An 18180-nucleotide genomic window follows, 5' to 3' on the forward strand; every position below is an offset into this window, starting at 1 on the left:
GACCAGCTTCTTCCACGTTAAAGACTTATCTAGCGAAGTTAATCGCAGAAGCATTAGCCCCAGACTACGTTTCTTTTAGAGAGCGTTCCGGATAGGAAGTTAAGCTCTCTGTAGCATAAGGTATCTCGGCTCCTCTACTACCATGAATAAAATTATAATTTTTGTGTGTCGCTACTGCGATTGCTTTATGCACTCCAGAATTCACATGCAAATCTCTGGCCCCTATATTTTGTCTCCGAGTCCATCTCGCTGTGCGCTAAGATGTCTCGCATTTATGTCCAGCACGAGCACAGAGCAGGACGTGAGCTATCGCACTATACAAATAACTGTCAAAACCATAGTTTCGAATTTGCCGATGAAGAAGCAAAAAGTGCAGCGCTTCTCGGTGCGGGGATATGTCTGTAATTTTTGTAAAAAAAAAATGTAAGAGCCGGTAAGGTCTTTACCTTAATTCAGCCCTATACCAGAACTCTCCACTATTGAGTGCTGAGCTTTCAGGCAGCAGAATTGAAAAGGGGTTTGACATGTTTGGATTTATAATATTAGAAATAGTGAAGATATTAAGTCAAGGCTGTTTACAAAAAGACCGCAATCGGACTAACCCCCGACAAATAAACTTTCCTCGGAAGTCGCCTCGGGCCAGGAACGCGGAAAAATCTGTGACTCAATCTATTTATTACTCAGGGCTGTACTCTGTACACTATACTCTGTACACTGTACACATTCACATCCTGTCAAAATGGAAAAGGCAGAACAGCCCCCTGATCTCGAGGCCCCAAATGTCCCTGCCAAACAGTCCAGCGTCGCTCAACGATGGAAGCAAAACCTGACGCCCACACACGCAGACCTCGTCTGTCTAATGCTCACTTTCCTCACCGGTCTATGCGATAGCAGCGCCTACAATGCGTGGTCCTGTTTCCTCGGAATGCAAACGGGTACGCATGCATGATAGCGGTCGCTCTCCCGCAAAGAGGCGCCAAGTCAAAGCGACAAAAAATCTCCGAAAGACAAAATAGAAAAGCTAACAATCCTTCTAAACAGGAAACACCATCTTCCTTGGTCTTGGCGCCTCCAATCAACCAAACAACAAGCCATGGGGCTGGCTTAAGTCCTTCGTCTCGATCGCATCCTTCTTCTTCGGCGCGATGATCTTCTCGATCGCGATGCGCAGCGTCGGCGCCCTCCGTCGCGGAACCCTCTTCAGCTCATTCTTGGTGCAGACCATTATGATCGTCATCGCTGTCGCATTAATCGAAGCCGATCTCATCCCCCACACCTCCGCTGACGCCGTCCTGGACGGCGGCTCCCTCTTCCTCGAGTTGATCCCGATCGGTCTGTTGGCTTTCCAGTCCGCTGGCGGAATGACGTGCAGTCGTGCCCTGGGTTACAATGAGATCCCGACTGTGGTCTTGACAAGTGTTTACTTCGACATTGCGTCGGATCCGAAGATTATCGATAAGCCGACTGCGAATGCTAAGCGCAACCGTCGCGTCGGGGGCGTTGTGTGTCTGCTGATCGGTGCTATTGTCGGTGGATGGCTGAGTCGTAGCAGTGGTGGTATGCAGTCTGCGCTGTGGATGGCGGCTGGTATGAAGTTTGTTGCTGCGATTGCGTGGCTATTCTGGAAGGCCGCGCCGGCAAAATAGATTCGCGCGGATATTCGAAGGCACGGGTCGCCTTGCTCTGGTGTTGTAGATATTGAGTAGACTTAAAGTTCGATGTGCATATATCAATGTTAATAGTTTCTAATATAGATATTCTTTGAGTGTTTAGTGTTATATCTACGAATATGACTCTATCCGAGGCACCTAAAGAATTTAGAGTGCTTCAAGCATGAATTGAGTTGCAAAGAGGTATACATTTGTCAAATTCTTCTAGTAAAGATATCTACCATTTTCTCATTACTATGACTACTTGCAAAGGTGTCGTATTGTAGCCAAGGATCTGCCCAGGGTTGGCTTCGACTGAGATCTCGCACGCTTACTATCCTTTATTCATCTCAGCAGTCATTCCACGCCTATTCTTATCAAGTTTTACCTTTTGCCAGCCATGTCTCATCAATGCCACCGTATCATGGGTCAGGAATTCAGAGGCTGCCATGGATTTTGGCAAGGCCCTGATTGGATCGTACGCTCTTACCTATGGTGGAATGGCTGTGGGCTGGCATTGGTCTTTGATGTAACTGGTGACACATGTTAATCTATCGACTTACAGATTACCGCAATCACTCCGATGAGAACTGATGTCGAACGGATTGCGAGTCGCTTTCGATTAATCCACGAAATGTGGGCTTCATTGATTGACATAGTAGTCGCAATATCCTTGCTGGAAAGACGACTTGGGACGGCTGGCGTAGTTCCAGCGTTGATCGTTGCAGGTAAGCATACCCGTCTTGTTATTTGCAATAATATTCTGATCACGTACAATTTGCTAGTTTTTATATTTGCTACAATGAAGCTTGTGGCCTTTAGCAGCACCGTGCAGCGGTCTTGCGTAGAAAAAGTCGAGGATCGGTTACGTATGACCTCGCTTGCCCTGGACAAGATAAAAGATGTCAAAGTGCTCGGTCTGTCAAATATACGGAGCTTCAACAATATTTGAGCCGGGTCGGGCCGCACGACCACGCCATAAACGGCTCAGCACAACAGTAAAGCAAGTGAACCAGTCTGTGATTGTAGCGACTGTCTGAGAATTCAATATACTGTTGACCAAGTCCTTCTTTGAAGTCATATGCCCACACAGACGTCTACACCCCACATCTTGCCATATTCGGACGCGATTTTGGTTTTGTTGATCCTCACTCTTCGCCACTCATTGGTCTCGTGGGTCAAGAATACAATGTAGTATGCGTTGATTCAATTTCAATTTCTGATATCGTATTTTCCTGCTTGGTAGAATGTAAGTGGTTCATATCAGAATATCTAAACAGCGTTCTCAATCTCCGTCAGTGACTCTCACCGCTTGGAATTCTGCCAGATCACCACATGCAAACACTGGGGCCCCGCAAACATTGCCCAGGTAACTGATGTCTCGGCGTCATCTATATTTGCCCTCAACAGTAGTTACTAGACCAACAGGATTAATGCGCTTCGGTTGCCATCAAAAAGATGGATAAAGAAGGTACTATCCGTGGAGTACCAAAACTTTGTGCCAAAACAGAGCTTCGTGGCAAAAGACCTATGATGGCATATCCATATATCCAGCTTCCAGGAATTGCCTCAGACCAACCACAGCCCACAAAAAGCATCAATTGACTGGCTCACGCCGAATCAGACCTCAGAACATAATCGAACCAGTGGCACAACTAAATGCATCTGAATGGCAAGTGCGGAGAAGGACCAAAAGTGGTGAGTAAATGCATCGTCATGACCGAATCATTGCCACCACCTTCAGTCTCATAAATAGAGACAGTTGTCACCACAAGCACTTTCATCACACAATCCAAACGAATTCACTAACACCAGATTACCAAACAATTATTGGTATGCTATAGCCTTACCCCTTTCCACCCATGAGAAGAGCGTCAAGAGAAGATGATAGTGGAGGTTGCGGCGCTCTGTATATGAACTCTCGCTAACATTACTAAGTCACCATGCCTCAAGAAAAGGGTGAAAACAGAGGCCAGCAAGCCCCTTCCGTCAGAGCCAAGACCCACGCCACGCAAAAGGCCTCCCACAGCGACATGGGCCCTACTGAACTTTTGGGTGAACATATGGACTCTTCCGGCAACCCAGTACCCGACCCTCGACCTCTCAGAGACGATGATACCGACTTGGTGGAAGCTATGACCGCCGAAACTTCAGACTTTGAAGAGTAAATGTGCATTGCGGTTATTTTGTGTACACCGGGGATAAACTGAATGTGATACACGGATGGTGTTTAAATACACAAGAAATGAACAAATAATTATTCATATTCCATGTTTATATGTTCCAGAAGTAGAGGGATATACTGCAGGTTTCAATATGTTTCAATAGGTTTCAGTAGCAGAATAAGTATATGGAGTTAGCGGGCTATTGCTATGGCAACAGGATCTTATAGACGGTGACACTTTGATGTCGTAGCCCTGGAGAACCTTGGAAATCACATTATTATTATTTTCAATTCCAATTCCAATTCCAATCTCGTTCTTTCTTTTTTTATATACATTCTTTCCCTTCGAATATGCTCTAGACTCACAACGTGTGTTTGCAATGAACTGAACTTCCCCAAGGAAACAACGCGCAACAGTACCGAACCCCCTCCCCTCCCCCTTTCACTCATTCCAGTCTACATATTCCCTTTCCAATCATTTGTTTTCCCTTTGTCAATCCCATTCAATGTAAATCCCATTGCATGTACCACTCTCTTCTTGATCGACGACGCGACGCCGTCACCGCTTGGGTGCAGCTATTGAGCGACAACAGTAGGGACATGGCGCTAGATCCGCGCTTCTATCACCACATCGGCCATCCGGGCCCAGGCTCGATATCTTCAGCCGCTTCTTCCGACATATCGGCCGCCACAGGAATCACCTCCCCCAGCATTATCTCCACCTCCGCTTCCGCCGCCACACTCCGATCCACAGCTTCAAGTCCTTCCTTCCGCGCGCGAGAGGATTTCGCAATATCACGTACCAGAGATGGGATGGCCAGTCCAACACCAGGGGGAAATGTGCGCGTCGTCGTGCGAGTGCGGAAGTTCTTACCTCGAGGTAGGTGTTTGGGAGGAATGCGGGGAGGCGCGATACTCCGAAAGTGGAGGTTGTATTCTGACCTCTTCCAGAAATCGATCGCAACGCAGAATGTTTAATTTCGATGGACCCGCGCACGCAGATGACATGTCTTCAAGCACCGAAACCGAAACCCGGCGATCAAGGAAAACCCAAGTCACAGGCTCGCGGCAAGACCTTGGAGGATAAATCTTTTACTTTTGATAACTCGTTTTGGTCCCATGATGAGGAGGATGAGCATTATGCACACCAGGAAGATGTGTACAATGCTCTCGGTGAAGAGTTCTTGGATCACAATTTCGAAGGATACCACACGTGTATCTTCGCATATGGGCAGACGGGCTCAGGAAAGAGTTACACGATGATGGGAACACCAGAAAGGCCCGGATTGATTCCTCGAACATGCGAGGATCTGTTCCAGCGTATTGAGAACTCGCCTTCTCCCGATATCAGCTACAACGTCCGAGTGTCGTATTTCGAAGTATACAACGAGCATGTTCGCGATCTTTTGGTCCCACGAACAGATCCCCCGCATTATCTCCGCATTCGGGAGTCGCCGTCAGAGGGCCCATATGTCAAGGATTTGACGGAAGTCACCGCAAGGAACTACAATGAATTGATGAAGTTTATGCGAAAGGGCGACGTCTCACGAACTACAGCTAGCACAAAGATGAACGACACTTCGTCTCGATCTCATGCAGTCTTTACCATCACTTTAAAACAGATCCACCACGACTTGTCAACCGATGAAACGACTGAGCGCACTGCTCGGATTCGGTTGGTCGATCTAGCAGGTTCCGAGCGTGCTAAATCTACCGAAGCGACTGGTGCTAGACTTCGTGAGGGTGCAAATATCAACAAGTCTTTGACCACGTTAGGACGTGTCATCGCAGCGCTCGCAGATCCCAAGAAACTGCGCGGCCCGCGAAAGGGCAAAGAGCTGGTACCATACCGTGACTCGATCCTGACATGGCTATTGAAGGACAGTCTAGGCGGCAATTCCAAGACTGCGATGATTGCCTGTATCGCACCTGCCGACTATGAAGAGACACTTTCGACTCTTCGTTATGCGGACCAGGCCAAGAATATTCGGACACGGGCACGGGTCAACCAAGATCAAATGTCGGCAGCTGAGCGTGATCAGCAGATTGCGGAGATGACAGAGACTATTCGCACCCTTCAACTCAGCGTGAGCCAAGCAGCAGTCAACCAGCGGGCAAACGAAGCCGCTGATGAAAGGCTTGAAGAGTACCAGCAGAAAGTTGAGAAAATGCAACGGCTTATGGAGGAGAACAAGATGGTCAGTGAATGCAAAATTCGACAGCTGCAAACAGAAAACGACGCTTTGCGCATGCATCTCAAGCTCGCGGTTGAGAGTCTCAAGAACCCAATCCCCGCCATTACCCTCGAGCAGCGAAAGCCTAGCATTATATCTCTGCAGGATGAGAATCAACCGCCCAGTTATGATCCAGAAGACCGCGAAGGCTCTCCTGTGGTGTCAGATGCCGAATCTGACATGGACGTCTGGGAGGATGATGATACTATCACTGACGATGTCACCGAGGAAGAGGCCCAACAAATGCAAAATCACATGCATGATCTTCTTGGTGACCTGAGTGTCTTCAAGAGGAAGCTGGCCACGGACCATGAACGGTTCCGTCCGATCGAGGAGCACACGACACGGAAACGGCGTGCCTTGGGTACCATTGTCAGCAATCGTTAATATGTGAATATGCCTTTATTTTTATCTTTTGGGTGTACAGGGATTGAATGGAGTTGGCGGCGATCTCTTTGTCTGCGTTTCTGCGATGCCCCTTGAAATGTTTGAAGTCTTTGTTTGGACTTCCTTGTTTAAATCGGGACCAGACTAGTTTTGGCCTGTGTACTTATTTCTGTTACAGCGAACCCCAGCGATGAATAATGAGACACTTGATGTTATGCATGTTTCAATGCCAACTACCCTACTCATTGGGTATCACGAGTTTCTTTCAGGCCGCACTCTTATATGGAGGTCATGCCATTTAATTAAAGTAGTGAATGATTGCTGTGTGGAAACTAGTATTCAGCTAAATAGACGCTGAAGTTATTCAAAAGCAATTCAACAATTATACACATTGTTGATTGTACCGCGATGAACCGCAAGTTAGGGCTGCGGCGCTCAGTGGGCCGCTTATGGCATCATTTCTTTTTCCGTGAGTCAACCCTGCCTTCTCCCCACCACATTCACCTGATCCACTCTCACACGAGAATTAATTCACAGACAAGATGACGGAGGCCTCCGATCCAGCGCAGACCGCACCAGTCTCAACCCCTGCCCCATCGGCACCAGAGCAAGCTCAACCCGCGACCGAAAACTCTCCGCAGACTCTCCCGATCCGCAACTCAAAACCCACCCAGCCCACCAAAGATGCGCCCGCGTCCACAGACGGCGCCAATGACAAGTCGCTCAGCCCAGCCGAGTTGAAGAAGAAAGCCAAGGCGGAGAAGGCTGCCCGACGTATCCGAGAAAAACTTGAGAAAGAAGGAGGTGCCGCCAGCAGTACCACTCCCATTCCTGGTGTCGGAGCCCAGGCTCGTCCACCAACTACACCGAAGAAGGATGCTGCCGGTCCTGGCTCTGCACAGAAGGGACCGCGAGCACCGCCCCCGCGCCGTGGTTCGGGTCCCCTTGCGCAAACTGGGTCCGTTCTCGTGGAGCAAAAGAAAAAGAAGGATGATAAGAAGGTTGCTATCTTTGGGCATTTGTACGGACAACAGCGCCGTGTCACTGTCGCCGGTGCCACAAAGGAAGTACACCATGCTATCCTGGCCCTGGGTATGCAGTTGATGGACTACACTATCTGTGGCAGCAGTGCGCGCTGCGTGGCAACGTTGATTGCTTTTAAACGAGTATGTTGTTATTTTTGTTTCATCTCGATAAGACATGAACTTGTGTGCTGACAAGTCGCTTTTTAAAGGTCATTGAATCATACACAACTCCCCTGGGCACCTCGCTGGCTCGCCACCTGACAACACACCTCTCGCACCAAATCACCTACCTCTCGACCTGCCGACCCCTCTCCATCAGTCAGGGCAATGCCATCCGTGCTTTGAAGTTGTTCATTGCCGGAATTGACCCCTCTACCCCCGAGGCGAGCGCAAAGATCTCCCTCTGCGAGTACATCGACAGCTTCATCCGGGAGAAGATTACTGTTGCCGACCAGGTGATCGCCGACAGCGCGGCACAGAAGGTCCAAGACGGCGACGTGATCGTGACATTTGCCGGCAGCAGCATCGTTAAGCAGACACTGCTGCTAGCACACAACCAAGGCAAGCGCTTCCGCGTCTCAATCATCGACTCAAGGCCCCTTTTCGAGGGCAAGAGCCTCGCCCGCGACCTCGCCAAGTGCGGGCTCGACGTCCAATACTCCCTTGTCCACGCCATCACCCACGCCATCAAGGACGCCACAAAGGTCTTCCTCGGCGCCCACGCCATGACCAGTAACGGCGGCCTGTACTCCCGCGTCGGCACCGCCCTCGTCGCTATGTCCGCCAAGGAGCGTGCCAGTGGCGTCGAAATCCCTGTCATCGTCTGCTGCGAGACAATCAAGTTCACCGACCGCGTTGCCCTCGACAGCATCGTCGTTAACGAGATCGCTGACGCCAACGAGCTGCTACCTATGAACACCCCTGTGTCCCTCGTCGTTCGTGACCCGGCAGATGCGTATGTCCCCCCTCCGCCTGAGAATAAGAAAGGCGCAAACCGCACCCCGGCTCCCGAACCTCCTGTTATCCCGCACAAGTCCTCTTCGTCGCCTCTCGCGAACTGGCACAACACTCCTCACTTGCAGCTGCTGAACATCATGTATGATGTTACGCCTGCTGAGTACGTCGACATGGTTATTACTGAGATGGGCAGTCTTCCTCCCAGTGCGGTCCCGATTGTCCACCGTATGGTAACAAACCTGTGATGTATGAATTTCTTGTTTACTTTGCAGCATGGTCATGAATCTAAAGCGTATCGAACCTGTAATCTAAATCAAAAGCAATGATAATGGTTCCGACTGGCTAGGCGTCGTGATTTCCAGGTTTTTTTTTGTTTCTCTTATCTTTTTCTCTTTGGAATCCTCATTTACCGACATTTGGGATTGTTTGCATGATTATATAGGTGTATATCTTTCCGCTTATGCTTGTTTAACTTGGACATTAATATAACCTTGGAAATGGGCGCTTCTAAGATTTTCTATACGAACTTAAAACGCCACAAAAAAAGCTTGCCCACAACCACATCAGAAATTTGCAACAAATTTTGCTTACACGAATTTATATAGGATGTTGATATATGTACTTGAATAAACGGACCCCTCCCAGACGCTTTAGATGCACCTTTAATTAGATACCGTTTCCTGCCTTGACACCTGATTTTGCCTACCGCTCTTCTCATGAAGTGTCAAAAACTATGGCAGTCCTAATTAGGAAGGTGGCACACCAGTTTCAGACAGGGTACATTTAGTTATCTCGAGTGTTCCTCTTGTACTTGCTAGTTAGGCATGGGAAGCAGGTTGTTTCTCGCCTTTTTCCAAGCTGGTACATGAACATTTCATTTTGTGGTCTACAAAACTAACGGCAATGATATATAACCCCCGGTTGACGCGACAAATGAGAGTATCGTAATATTGTACAAAGCGATGAACATACCCTCTATACTATTATTTCCCACCTCCTATGAAACCTAAATATTGTAGGGCTAGTAGTAATGGGGTCCTGAACGATAGGGTCGGTCGTTGGGGTTGGCCGGCTGGGCTATACAGGCATTTAGCCATACTGTGTCACTGTGGCAATCACATACATGGAAAAGTCGCTTTGCACGAACACCTTTTAAATCCACGTGTGGCTAGCTTATATTTATCCTTCTGGCTATAATACTGATAGGTAGGGGGTGAGGTCTAAAGAAACCATATGTCAAACACCTTGTAGAGAATTTTGAATGGACCTACCTTTCATTACATCATCTTAGTAGTGGATCAATTATTAAATTGCTTTTTGAGGACGAGCACGTAGGAGACCGGCTCTTCTTGTACTAGATAGCTTAACAGGTGCCATGAATCTTTTGGACTCGATTCTATTTCCCACCCATAATGTGCAGCGAGTGGGCTCAAAAAGGCAAAATATATATGTTAAACATTACCAAACCACAACCCTGCAAGTAAAAACCCCCACATTGATAGAAAGGTATAAAACAGAAGGCAAAGGAATCAGGCCCAATATCCCTGTTCCCAATAGTCGTTTGTAACGTGACCTTTGTCTACTCTTGATCGCGATAATCGCACTCTAAGCCTTTCTTACTTTACAGATATCCACGTCGAGTTTGACTCTGCTCTTATCCTCGACCGTATCCTCGCCCGAATATGTATATAGCATAACCTTCACACAATGACTAGATTAGTGCATACTTGATCACACATGTATGGACACATGTATGGTGTCTGGACTAGCATTGAGCTCACTGTAGTATATGCGGGATTCTACCATCTACATGTTGATGTATGTCTCTCCATATCTCAGTTTGCAGACTACCGTAGCCGTATAAGAGTCTAAAGATAATCATCGAATGCATATATCAGGGCTCATTTCATATGAGATTTTCCACTGTGTAACTGGGGGCTTCGAGTACCTATCTACCTGGGAGAATTATCTGTCCTCGGAGCGCTTCTCGCATCAAGGTCGGTCACCCAGGTCGAGATCAAGGTCCAAGTCATCGCCGTTGAGCAGGAGGAATACACTTACTATAAGTTATAAAAATCCTGTAGTTAGTAGTTCTCTGTTTTATTTTTAGTTAATAGGTTTATTTGTTAATGTTGCAGGGAAAGGTGGGACAGGGTCCACTAGTGGGGTCGTACCCCAGACTGCGGGCTATCTATAGTCCGGGATCTGTGATCCGAAGTTTATCCGGTTCTGAGGCACGTGGGTACAGTGTCATCCACGTGATATGGGCGGTGCACCCAAGGGTTATTCTGCCGTCAACAACCATCTACACGATAAGCCACAGCGAGCGTCCTCTTAAGAAGTGCATTGACAAAATATTCCCACATCTGCCAAGATCTCAATAAAGAGATCAAAGCTCCCTCAAAAATGGTACATTCCCAACCCCAAACCCCCAGGATGCCCCAAACAATCCACCAAATCCCAGCTAATACCAAAACCACCAGAGCAAAGACTCCTCCGCCTCATATCTACACATGCATCAACCACGACTAGCAGACCTCTTCGAAGAATTCACACGCCCACACACCTCAACAGCCACAAACTCAACAACAGACCCACATAACGCCAACAGCACCTCGGCCGCAAACCGCGAAGCAATAAACACAGCCGCAAATGCCATGACATACGGCTCGACCTCTCCCTCCACAATTCCCTCATTCCTACCAATCGAAGACATCTACGTGGCACCGCAATACCAACCCCCGAACCCTGAAGATGAGGATGACGTCGTCCCGGACCAGCATGCCGCGTTCGGAATTACCCGCGCTATGGAGCGGAGACGGGAGGCTGTGTGGCGCGATCTTGGTCTTGAGGCCCTTGTTAATGGTGAAGGACATGGACCTGATGCGGGGCCTATGACTGGTCTTGGTGGTGCTGGTGGTGCTGGTGGTGCTGGGGCTGCGACCTCTGGACCTGGGGCTACGTTGCGCGGTAGTGGAGGTGGTGCGGCAGCGGCCGGGGCACCTGTCATTAGGGTTAGGGATTCTGGGCGGAGGATGGGTGGGCGCAGGGTTATTGGGTTGCGGTGATAGACATCAGGATTTCCGAGACTTTGTGGTGTTGGTTTTACTGGGGTCGGTGCTGCGAATGCTTTCTACCTATCTGTATTGGTAGGTAAATGGGTATCTTGTGTTACTTGCATTTTTACCGGAGCTTACTTTTTCGGGCTGGATAGCCTCGTTATGATACCCACGTTGGATGTATCCTTCTGTTGTGATATATCTGAAGATCATTGATTCGTTTCCATTTGCGATTTTGTCCCAAGAACCGCCAATATCAAATGGCTGCAGACCTAGCTAAGTCTGAGCATTAACGCCGCGCGTAATGCGATATGATTATACATGCCCCTAGATACGATTGATGTCGACCCGAGCCCGCTCGTACAGGTTGTGGCTCAGCTGTTTCTGTTCGCGCTCGTCCTCTGCCACCACTCGGGGGTGGATGGACATTTGGGCGTACGAGCCCGCGGCGCGACGCTTTGATAGAGTGCCTGGGTTGATGACTAGCACACTATCGACGACCTGCAGAAATAATAAGGTTAGCACCGTTGATGGAAGTTCAACACAAAAAGCCTCGGCTCGGGATATCATACCTTTACGAAAGGCGGCAGCATACTAGGCAGAATTAAAATATCGGGCCGGACATTCCACCACTCGCCCAGTTTCATGTAGGGCAAATCCACCATAGCGCCTGTAGCCATGCCGCCTTCGAACCCGGGTTTTGGAAGGTTTGACCGTGCGGTCGGAGGGAACAAGGGAAAGAAATGACGTTGCTCGACGAGATACTTGGGAAGACGGGTGAGCAGAGGGTTGTATTCTGTGGGGCGGCCATGCAAGACCTCTTCGCGGCGAAGCTCGGAGAGCACATCGTGTGAGCACATTCCAATAACGATTTCATTGAACGATAATGTGACGGGATTCGAGACCATGCGGACCTGCTTGGGAAGACCGGTGTCCTTTTTGAGGAGTTGCTCCTGAGGCCAGGAGACGTGTCGGCTGAGTGCATCGCGCACAGACGGAAGCATCACGATCGTGATGCTTGGGACGGCCGCTGCAAGTCGTGCTAATGGCGCTGAGATACAGTGTCGGAACATTACCGACAGTGTAGCTGTATCCGGGTCGAGGCCCTTAATGTCTGGCAAGTCGAAATCGCCCGATGCCAGAAGAGGGTGCTCAATGTCCAGGAACGGTCCCATCAGCACCAAACTATCGGCGTAGCTTTCGGCTGCCTTCCGACATAGTTCCTGCAGTGGCTCAAAGTCCAAGTTGTCGTCCGCTGTGTACGGCCCGGCCGCAACCATGCAGTTAAGCGGTGGGTTTGCGTCTCCATCAAGCCGTTCGTTGATGCTATCCAGTACCACACCCGAAGACACGGCGGGTGGCATCAGGGGAACTGGGAGCACTTCCTTGACAGTGAAATATTCACCAGAGGGGTTGATTCCTCGGAGTGCCACGATTTGGCCTGGGAAGAAGTTTACGGAGGGCACCGAATCCACCTTCAAGGGGACTCGTCTGCCGGCTCCGGTGCGGCGCGAAGTCTCAAGTACGAGGGAAGCTGGGTTCAACTTTCCCTCAAGGCTGTCGGAAGCGATCCGTCCGACGGCAATAATCTCGCTTGTGCTCTGAATGGCTGCACTCCCGAATGTAATATCGTCTGAATTGAATTCTGCCTGGAATATAGTCGCAAACTCGTCGATACGATCATCCAAAATCTCCGACGCTTCTGACAATTTCATGCCCATGGGCTTGTAGCCAAGCTTTTTAAGGTCCGTATTCGCCGTAGGCCTAATGCGCGCCTCGGCAAATGGCGCCATTGGGGTTTCTGGCAAGGACAGGTGCGCATTGAGGGTTTCTATCGTCTGGCCAGGATTCGGTCGATCGGAGAAGGGGATTGTTCTGTTCCTGATGTTAGCATTTTCAATAAATAATATACACCCGAAAAACACCTACTGCATTCCATCGCCAGGTGTTCCAGTGGGTGTTTTCGTGCCCGCTTGTGATCCAAACTTTTCGAACTTGCTGACTCTTGGTGTAGCGGGAGAGGTGAATTCGCTTTTGCGCTTTGCGGATCCAAATCCATTCCCAGTTCGAACACTCGAGGCAGTTGGTGTCAATTGATCGAGCATCCCAAACATATCACCGCCAGCTGCGGCTGCGCCCCGCGGGGTTCCCATGTTTGCGCTTCGTTTCTCTGTGTGTCGGCCAACCTTGTCACGGGTTTCACGCTCCAAAGCTTCTTGGACATCTTGCTTAAAGCCTCGCACTGTTTGCATGGTCAATGTCACCCCCTCGCCCATCTTTATGCTGTATGATTCCCATTTGTAGAAGAGCTCCTCCGCGGAGATCGAATGCACCCGCAACATGGAGAGGAGCTCGGCAAGGATGTCCTTGGGGATTCCATCGGGGAATGAGCCCGCAAAAAACTCATTGAGCTCTGCCTCGGCGTCCATTGTGGCGAGATGTGTATCGTGGATGGGTGGACATTGAAAGTGCAGACACGCGCAAGACGCGTGAGACCGTGTTGCTGACCTAAGCGGCCTAAAGGGGTAATATTATTCGAGCATTTGATCGGAGTGGACCTGTCGGTTGCGACAATTCGTGATTTGCTTGCCCCTTAGATTTATTCTTCTATTCTCTAGGGTACCACGTGTCATTGTGTAATTCATAATTCTATAATTCTAGATATTTGCATTACATCCATCATGTCGAACCCCGAAGGTGCTACTGCGATTGCACCGCCCGCCAATGGCGATACTGTGTCCGATACCAACATACAGGCACCGGCCCAATCAGCCCCCGTGAACTCCCAGACCGAGTCTACTCCCATTGCGAAGTCAATTGACCTCGAGCTGCCGACATCAGCCGCAGACGGTCTCATCCAGAAGCCTTTCGCTAAGCCGCTGGACACAGCCAAGCCGACAGCTCCCGCGCAGCTTACCCCGGACCAACAATCCAAGTACGAGGCTGTGCTAAAATCTGCTTCATCATGGACCACAGTCGCCAACAAGGCCGAGAAAAATGCTCCAACGTCTCCCATAACCGAGGATGAGAAGATGTGGTTGACCCGCGAATGTCTCCTGCGTTACCTACGCGCAACCAAGTGGAACGTCTCGGAGGCGGAGACCCGACTCCAGAGCACTCTCACATGGCGCCGCGAGTACGATCTGAAGAAGTTGACACCTGAATACATTTCAATTGAGAATGAAACGGGCAAACAGGTCCTTTTAGGCTATGATGTCAACACACGGCCATGTCTGTATCTATTGCCTTCCAATCAGAACACGGAGAGGAGTGACCGCCAGCTCGAGCATCTTGTCTTCATGCTGGAGCGGGCCATTGATCTCACGGGTCCTGACCAGGAGACTCTTGCCCTGATTGTCAACTTCAACGAGACAAAGTCCGGCCAGAACGCAAGCATTGGTCAGGCTAAGCAGACGCTCAGCTTCTTGCAAAACCACTACCCCGAGAGACTTGGTCGGGCTCTGGTGATCAACGGTAAGTGACTTTATATCCTAGGCAATCTTATAAGTTACTAATTCCCCATCATAGTGCCCTTCGTCATCTGGGGATTCCTCAAATTGATCACACCCTTCATTGACCCCAATACCCGAGAGAAGCTCAAGTTCAACGAGGACTTGCGTCAACACGTCCCGCCTGGCCAACTTATGAAGTCCGTGGGTGGTGATGTCGAATTCCGCTACGACCATGCATCCTACTGGCCCACTTTGAACAAGCTGGCTGACCAGCGACGTGAGGCTTACCGTGAACGCTGGGTTCAGGGTGGCAAGCAGGTCGGCGAGTTCGAGAACTACCTGAAGGGCGCGAACGTCCCCAGCCTGTCTCAGACTCAGGTTGAGGCCAAGGCTAGCGAACAAGCTTGAATGGGAGAGCATATCATTTTGCGCACATTTTGCTGTATCTGTGATTTTTGGTCGTCAATTCATTCCTTCCCGGGATTTTCTCACAGCGCCGAGGTGATGTCCTGTTGGCTTCTTTAACCTATACCGCTCTGTTTCGACACGCCCGTCCGTACATAGACATATCATCTTTGTCAATACTTCAGCGATAGAGTACCCATATTTTTATATAACTAATTTCTCTTCTTCTGTCTTCCTTATTTCCTGTCTCACATACACGCCAATTTATATCTTTTAGGAGATAAGATAGAAAGACAGATGTTGGCATGGGCTTTGCCCATGCCTAGGCTGGAGACTATGTATGTGAACTAGATAATGAAGTGGGCAGATTATATAGCATGTCTAACCGAAATGGAGGGGGTACATATACCAATCAATCCCCTGTTTTAAAGTACAAAAAAATCACAAATTATCACTCTCGGTAACTACAGCAGTCTCCTCCTTCGATTGAATGCCTGAGATACCGTAGACAGTGATGAATGCCATGCCCAGGAAGGCGGACACACAGGAGAAAACCATTGCGATGATTCCCCTCGCCGTAAATCCGGCAGGTAGCCACGGAAGCTGCTTATTTTGACCTGTTAGGTCAAGCAAGTCTTCCGTGTTAGCGGCAGCATTGCCCTCGTAAGACATGTTCCCAGCCTTGCAGATGCTGATTTCGCTCTGTGTCAGCGACATTTGCTCTTGGATCTGCTTTGGGGCTTCGATGAATGACATCGCCAAGCCCTGAGACATATGCCAGTCAATGTGACAGTGGAACAACCAAACCCCAGGGTTGTCAGCGACGAAACGGATAACAAAATTGCCCTGGGGTGGTGCGACAAAGGTATCGCGACGAGCAGGGTATTTCGGGAAGCTACTGGACGGAGTCTCGGTGGCATTGAAAGGGAGTGGGTCACCGTCGGCGTAATCATTGAAAGAAGGACCATATGAAGGGGTGCGACTGACGAGCTGGAACTGGTGCCCGTGCAAATGGAAGGGATGTGAACCACCGTCCAGGTTGTTGAGGACAACTTCGATAACCGCGTTGTGTTCGAGAATGAATGGGTGTGTGAATTCTCCGTAAATCGCCGCGTTCGTGGCGTAATCCCCAGATGTAAGGACCGAGTATAATGTCGGAACCTTGGGCCGCGTGTAGGAGATATTGTTGAAGAACGCATAGCCCGCACCGTTAGCTAGATTGTCCATCACGACGTCGATCTCAATAGTCATATCGGGGTCTTGGAGAAGCGGCATCTTGTCGTGAGGGACAAGCTTCATATCATCGTATGGGACAAGGTCGGAGGCAACGTCCACCTTCATCACAGCTTGCGGATGTGCCGCCTTGCTATTATACTCGAGCCAATTGGTTTGATTAAGCTGGAGAGAAGGCGAGATGACATCTAGTAGAAGCGAGTCGGCAACGGTCACGATCGGATAGTTTTTATCTGTGGAATTCTTCATGGTGACCAAGATAGAATAACGTTGCGCAACAGCGATATAAAGTGTATCGGCCTCTTGCTCGTCAACGTATACTCCATCGATTTCCACAATGCGGAAAGTGTGATCTTCGATGTAGAAGTACTGCGCCACAAAGGCACCAATATTGATCAACCGCATCAAATAGGTCTTTCCCGCTTTGACGGGAATGTTGGTGTTCAAAGTGTCATTGAAGAGGAAGGAATCCGGAACAGGCTCAGCTCCCGTGGGGTTTTCCACACGAATGAACGGAATATCCTCGATAAGCTCATGATACCAGTCACTCATCGTAACAGTAAGCTCATGGTCATACATATCGTTGAAATATGATTGATCATCGTGCACAATCAAAGCTTGTCGGTAGCCGTCCGGGTAGCAAGAGTCGGTATGGCAATGATACCAGTAGGTACCATTTTGGGGGATGGTGAAGTTGTAGGTAATCGAGGCACCAGGGGGTACTGGACATTGGGTAACCATGGACGGGCCATCCATATTATTGGTGCCATTTTGGAACATGCCGTGCCAATGGATAGAAGTTTCCTTGTCCCCAAGCCCGTTATACATGTTGACAATTAGACGATCTCCCTTGTCCACCTCAATGACGGGTAGCGGCCACTGGCCGTTGATACCCACCACCTTGCGCTCATGGAGGCCATCAGGGTTCGCATTAACCCAGGTGACGTTAAAATCCAGATTCACTGTCTTCGCCTGACAGAATTGCACAAAAAGCAGCACTGCCGTGAGGCGGAAAAGCACGCCAGGATATATAGCCATGATTTGGCGTTTCTCCAAGGGGGAAGAGGAGATTCCCGGCCTTTCGGATGAAAAGAGAGAAACAAAAAGACTCCAAGCTTGGGAAATGGCGCACGAGATTGATAAGCGGGAAAGCTAATTCTTGGGGACGAGAAGTCCCTGTGTGTCACCGATCTTAATCAATCTTTCATCCTAATCAGATGTAAACGCGGGTATCGGTTATACACGTGGAAATTTTTCAAAATTCTATTGGTTTAGTTCCAGATCAACCATGGTGGCACGGTTATAGGACATAATAGTGTGTCCGCTTAATTTCATCGTAAGCGAATCAAATTATCATAAACTTGTGCTCACCTACCAAATTAGGAAACATGGCATGACTGCTCGGCCGGGTATCTTTGCAATTCAACAGAATTCGGGTGGCTAGACCCCTAACATGTGGATCATTCGTGTTCAAGGGATATCCACTACTGCCAATGAAGCTTCTGATATGGGGAACTCTCAACAAAACTAAGCTCAATCGGATAAATACGAGTGGATCGCCAAAGGCTTGTTGCACTTGTAATTTTGAATTGAATTTTGTCTTTCTCTATTTTGG

The 18180-nt window shown here is 49.2% G+C and overlaps 8 protein-coding genes across 8 annotated transcripts; 6 read left to right on the forward strand and 2 right to left on the reverse strand.

Annotated features, from left to right (window-relative positions):
• Positions 1–739: 739 nt before the first annotated feature.
• Positions 740–1646, forward strand: N7447_007620 (YoaK family protein; the record flags this gene model as incomplete). Its single annotated transcript, XM_057231882.1, has 2 exons — positions 740–935; positions 1042–1646. 2 exons carry the CDS (start codon positions 740–742, stop codon positions 1644–1646), a joined length of 801 nt encoding a protein of 266 aa, XP_057083647.1.
• Positions 1647–3592: 1946 nt separating this feature from the next.
• On the forward strand, positions 3593–3817 carry N7447_007621 (uncharacterized protein; the record flags this gene model as incomplete). The annotated part of the gene is made up of 1 exon (XM_057231883.1): positions 3593–3817. The coding sequence occupies one exon, from the start codon at positions 3593–3595 to the stop codon at positions 3815–3817; it is 225 nt and encodes a 74-aa protein (XP_057083648.1).
• A 518-nt stretch (positions 3818–4335) lies between these two features.
• N7447_007622 (kinesin-3 family protein uncB) lies at positions 4336–6434 on the forward strand (the record flags this gene model as incomplete). The annotated part of the gene is made up of 2 exons (XM_057231884.1): positions 4336–4693; positions 4765–6434. The coding sequence occupies 2 exons, from the start codon at positions 4336–4338 to the stop codon at positions 6432–6434; spliced, it is 2028 nt and encodes a 675-aa protein (XP_057083649.1).
• A 408-nt stretch (positions 6435–6842) lies between these two features.
• On the forward strand, positions 6843–8661 carry N7447_007623 (translation initiation factor eIF2B subunit delta; the record flags this gene model as incomplete). Its single annotated transcript, XM_057231885.1, has 3 exons — positions 6843–6903; positions 6972–7600; positions 7669–8661. The coding sequence occupies 3 exons, from the start codon at positions 6843–6845 to the stop codon at positions 8659–8661; spliced, it is 1683 nt and encodes a 560-aa protein (XP_057083650.1).
• Positions 8662–10929: 2268 nt separating this feature from the next.
• N7447_007624 (uncharacterized protein) lies at positions 10930–11484 on the forward strand (the record flags this gene model as incomplete). Its single annotated transcript, XM_057231886.1, has 1 exon — positions 10930–11484. One exon carries the CDS (start codon positions 10930–10932, stop codon positions 11482–11484), a length of 555 nt encoding a protein of 184 aa, XP_057083651.1.
• A 318-nt stretch (positions 11485–11802) lies between these two features.
• N7447_007625 (DNA-directed DNA polymerase alpha subunit POL12) lies at positions 11803–13904 on the reverse strand (the record flags this gene model as incomplete). Its single annotated transcript, XM_057231887.1, has 3 exons — positions 11803–11976; positions 12048–13350; positions 13405–13904. The coding sequence occupies 3 exons, from the start codon at positions 13902–13904 to the stop codon at positions 11803–11805; spliced, it is 1977 nt and encodes a 658-aa protein (XP_057083652.1).
• A 252-nt stretch (positions 13905–14156) lies between these two features.
• On the forward strand, positions 14157–15335 carry N7447_007626 (CRAL/TRIO domain protein; the record flags this gene model as incomplete). The annotated part of the gene is made up of 2 exons (XM_057231888.1): positions 14157–14949; positions 15004–15335. The coding sequence occupies 2 exons, from the start codon at positions 14157–14159 to the stop codon at positions 15333–15335; spliced, it is 1125 nt and encodes a 374-aa protein (XP_057083653.1).
• A 438-nt stretch (positions 15336–15773) lies between these two features.
• Positions 15774–17603, reverse strand: N7447_007627 (multicopper oxidase; the record flags this gene model as incomplete). The annotated part of the gene is made up of 1 exon (XM_057231889.1): positions 15774–17603. The coding sequence occupies one exon, from the start codon at positions 17601–17603 to the stop codon at positions 15774–15776; it is 1830 nt and encodes a 609-aa protein (XP_057083654.1).
• Between the last annotated feature and the right edge of the window lie 577 nt (positions 17604–18180).

Source organism: Penicillium robsamsonii, assembly GCF_028829455.1.
Source record: "Penicillium robsamsonii strain IBT 29466 chromosome Unknown utg000004l_segment0_segment0, whole genome shotgun sequence".
NCBI lineage: Eukaryota > Fungi > Ascomycota > Eurotiomycetes > Eurotiales > Aspergillaceae > Penicillium > Penicillium robsamsonii.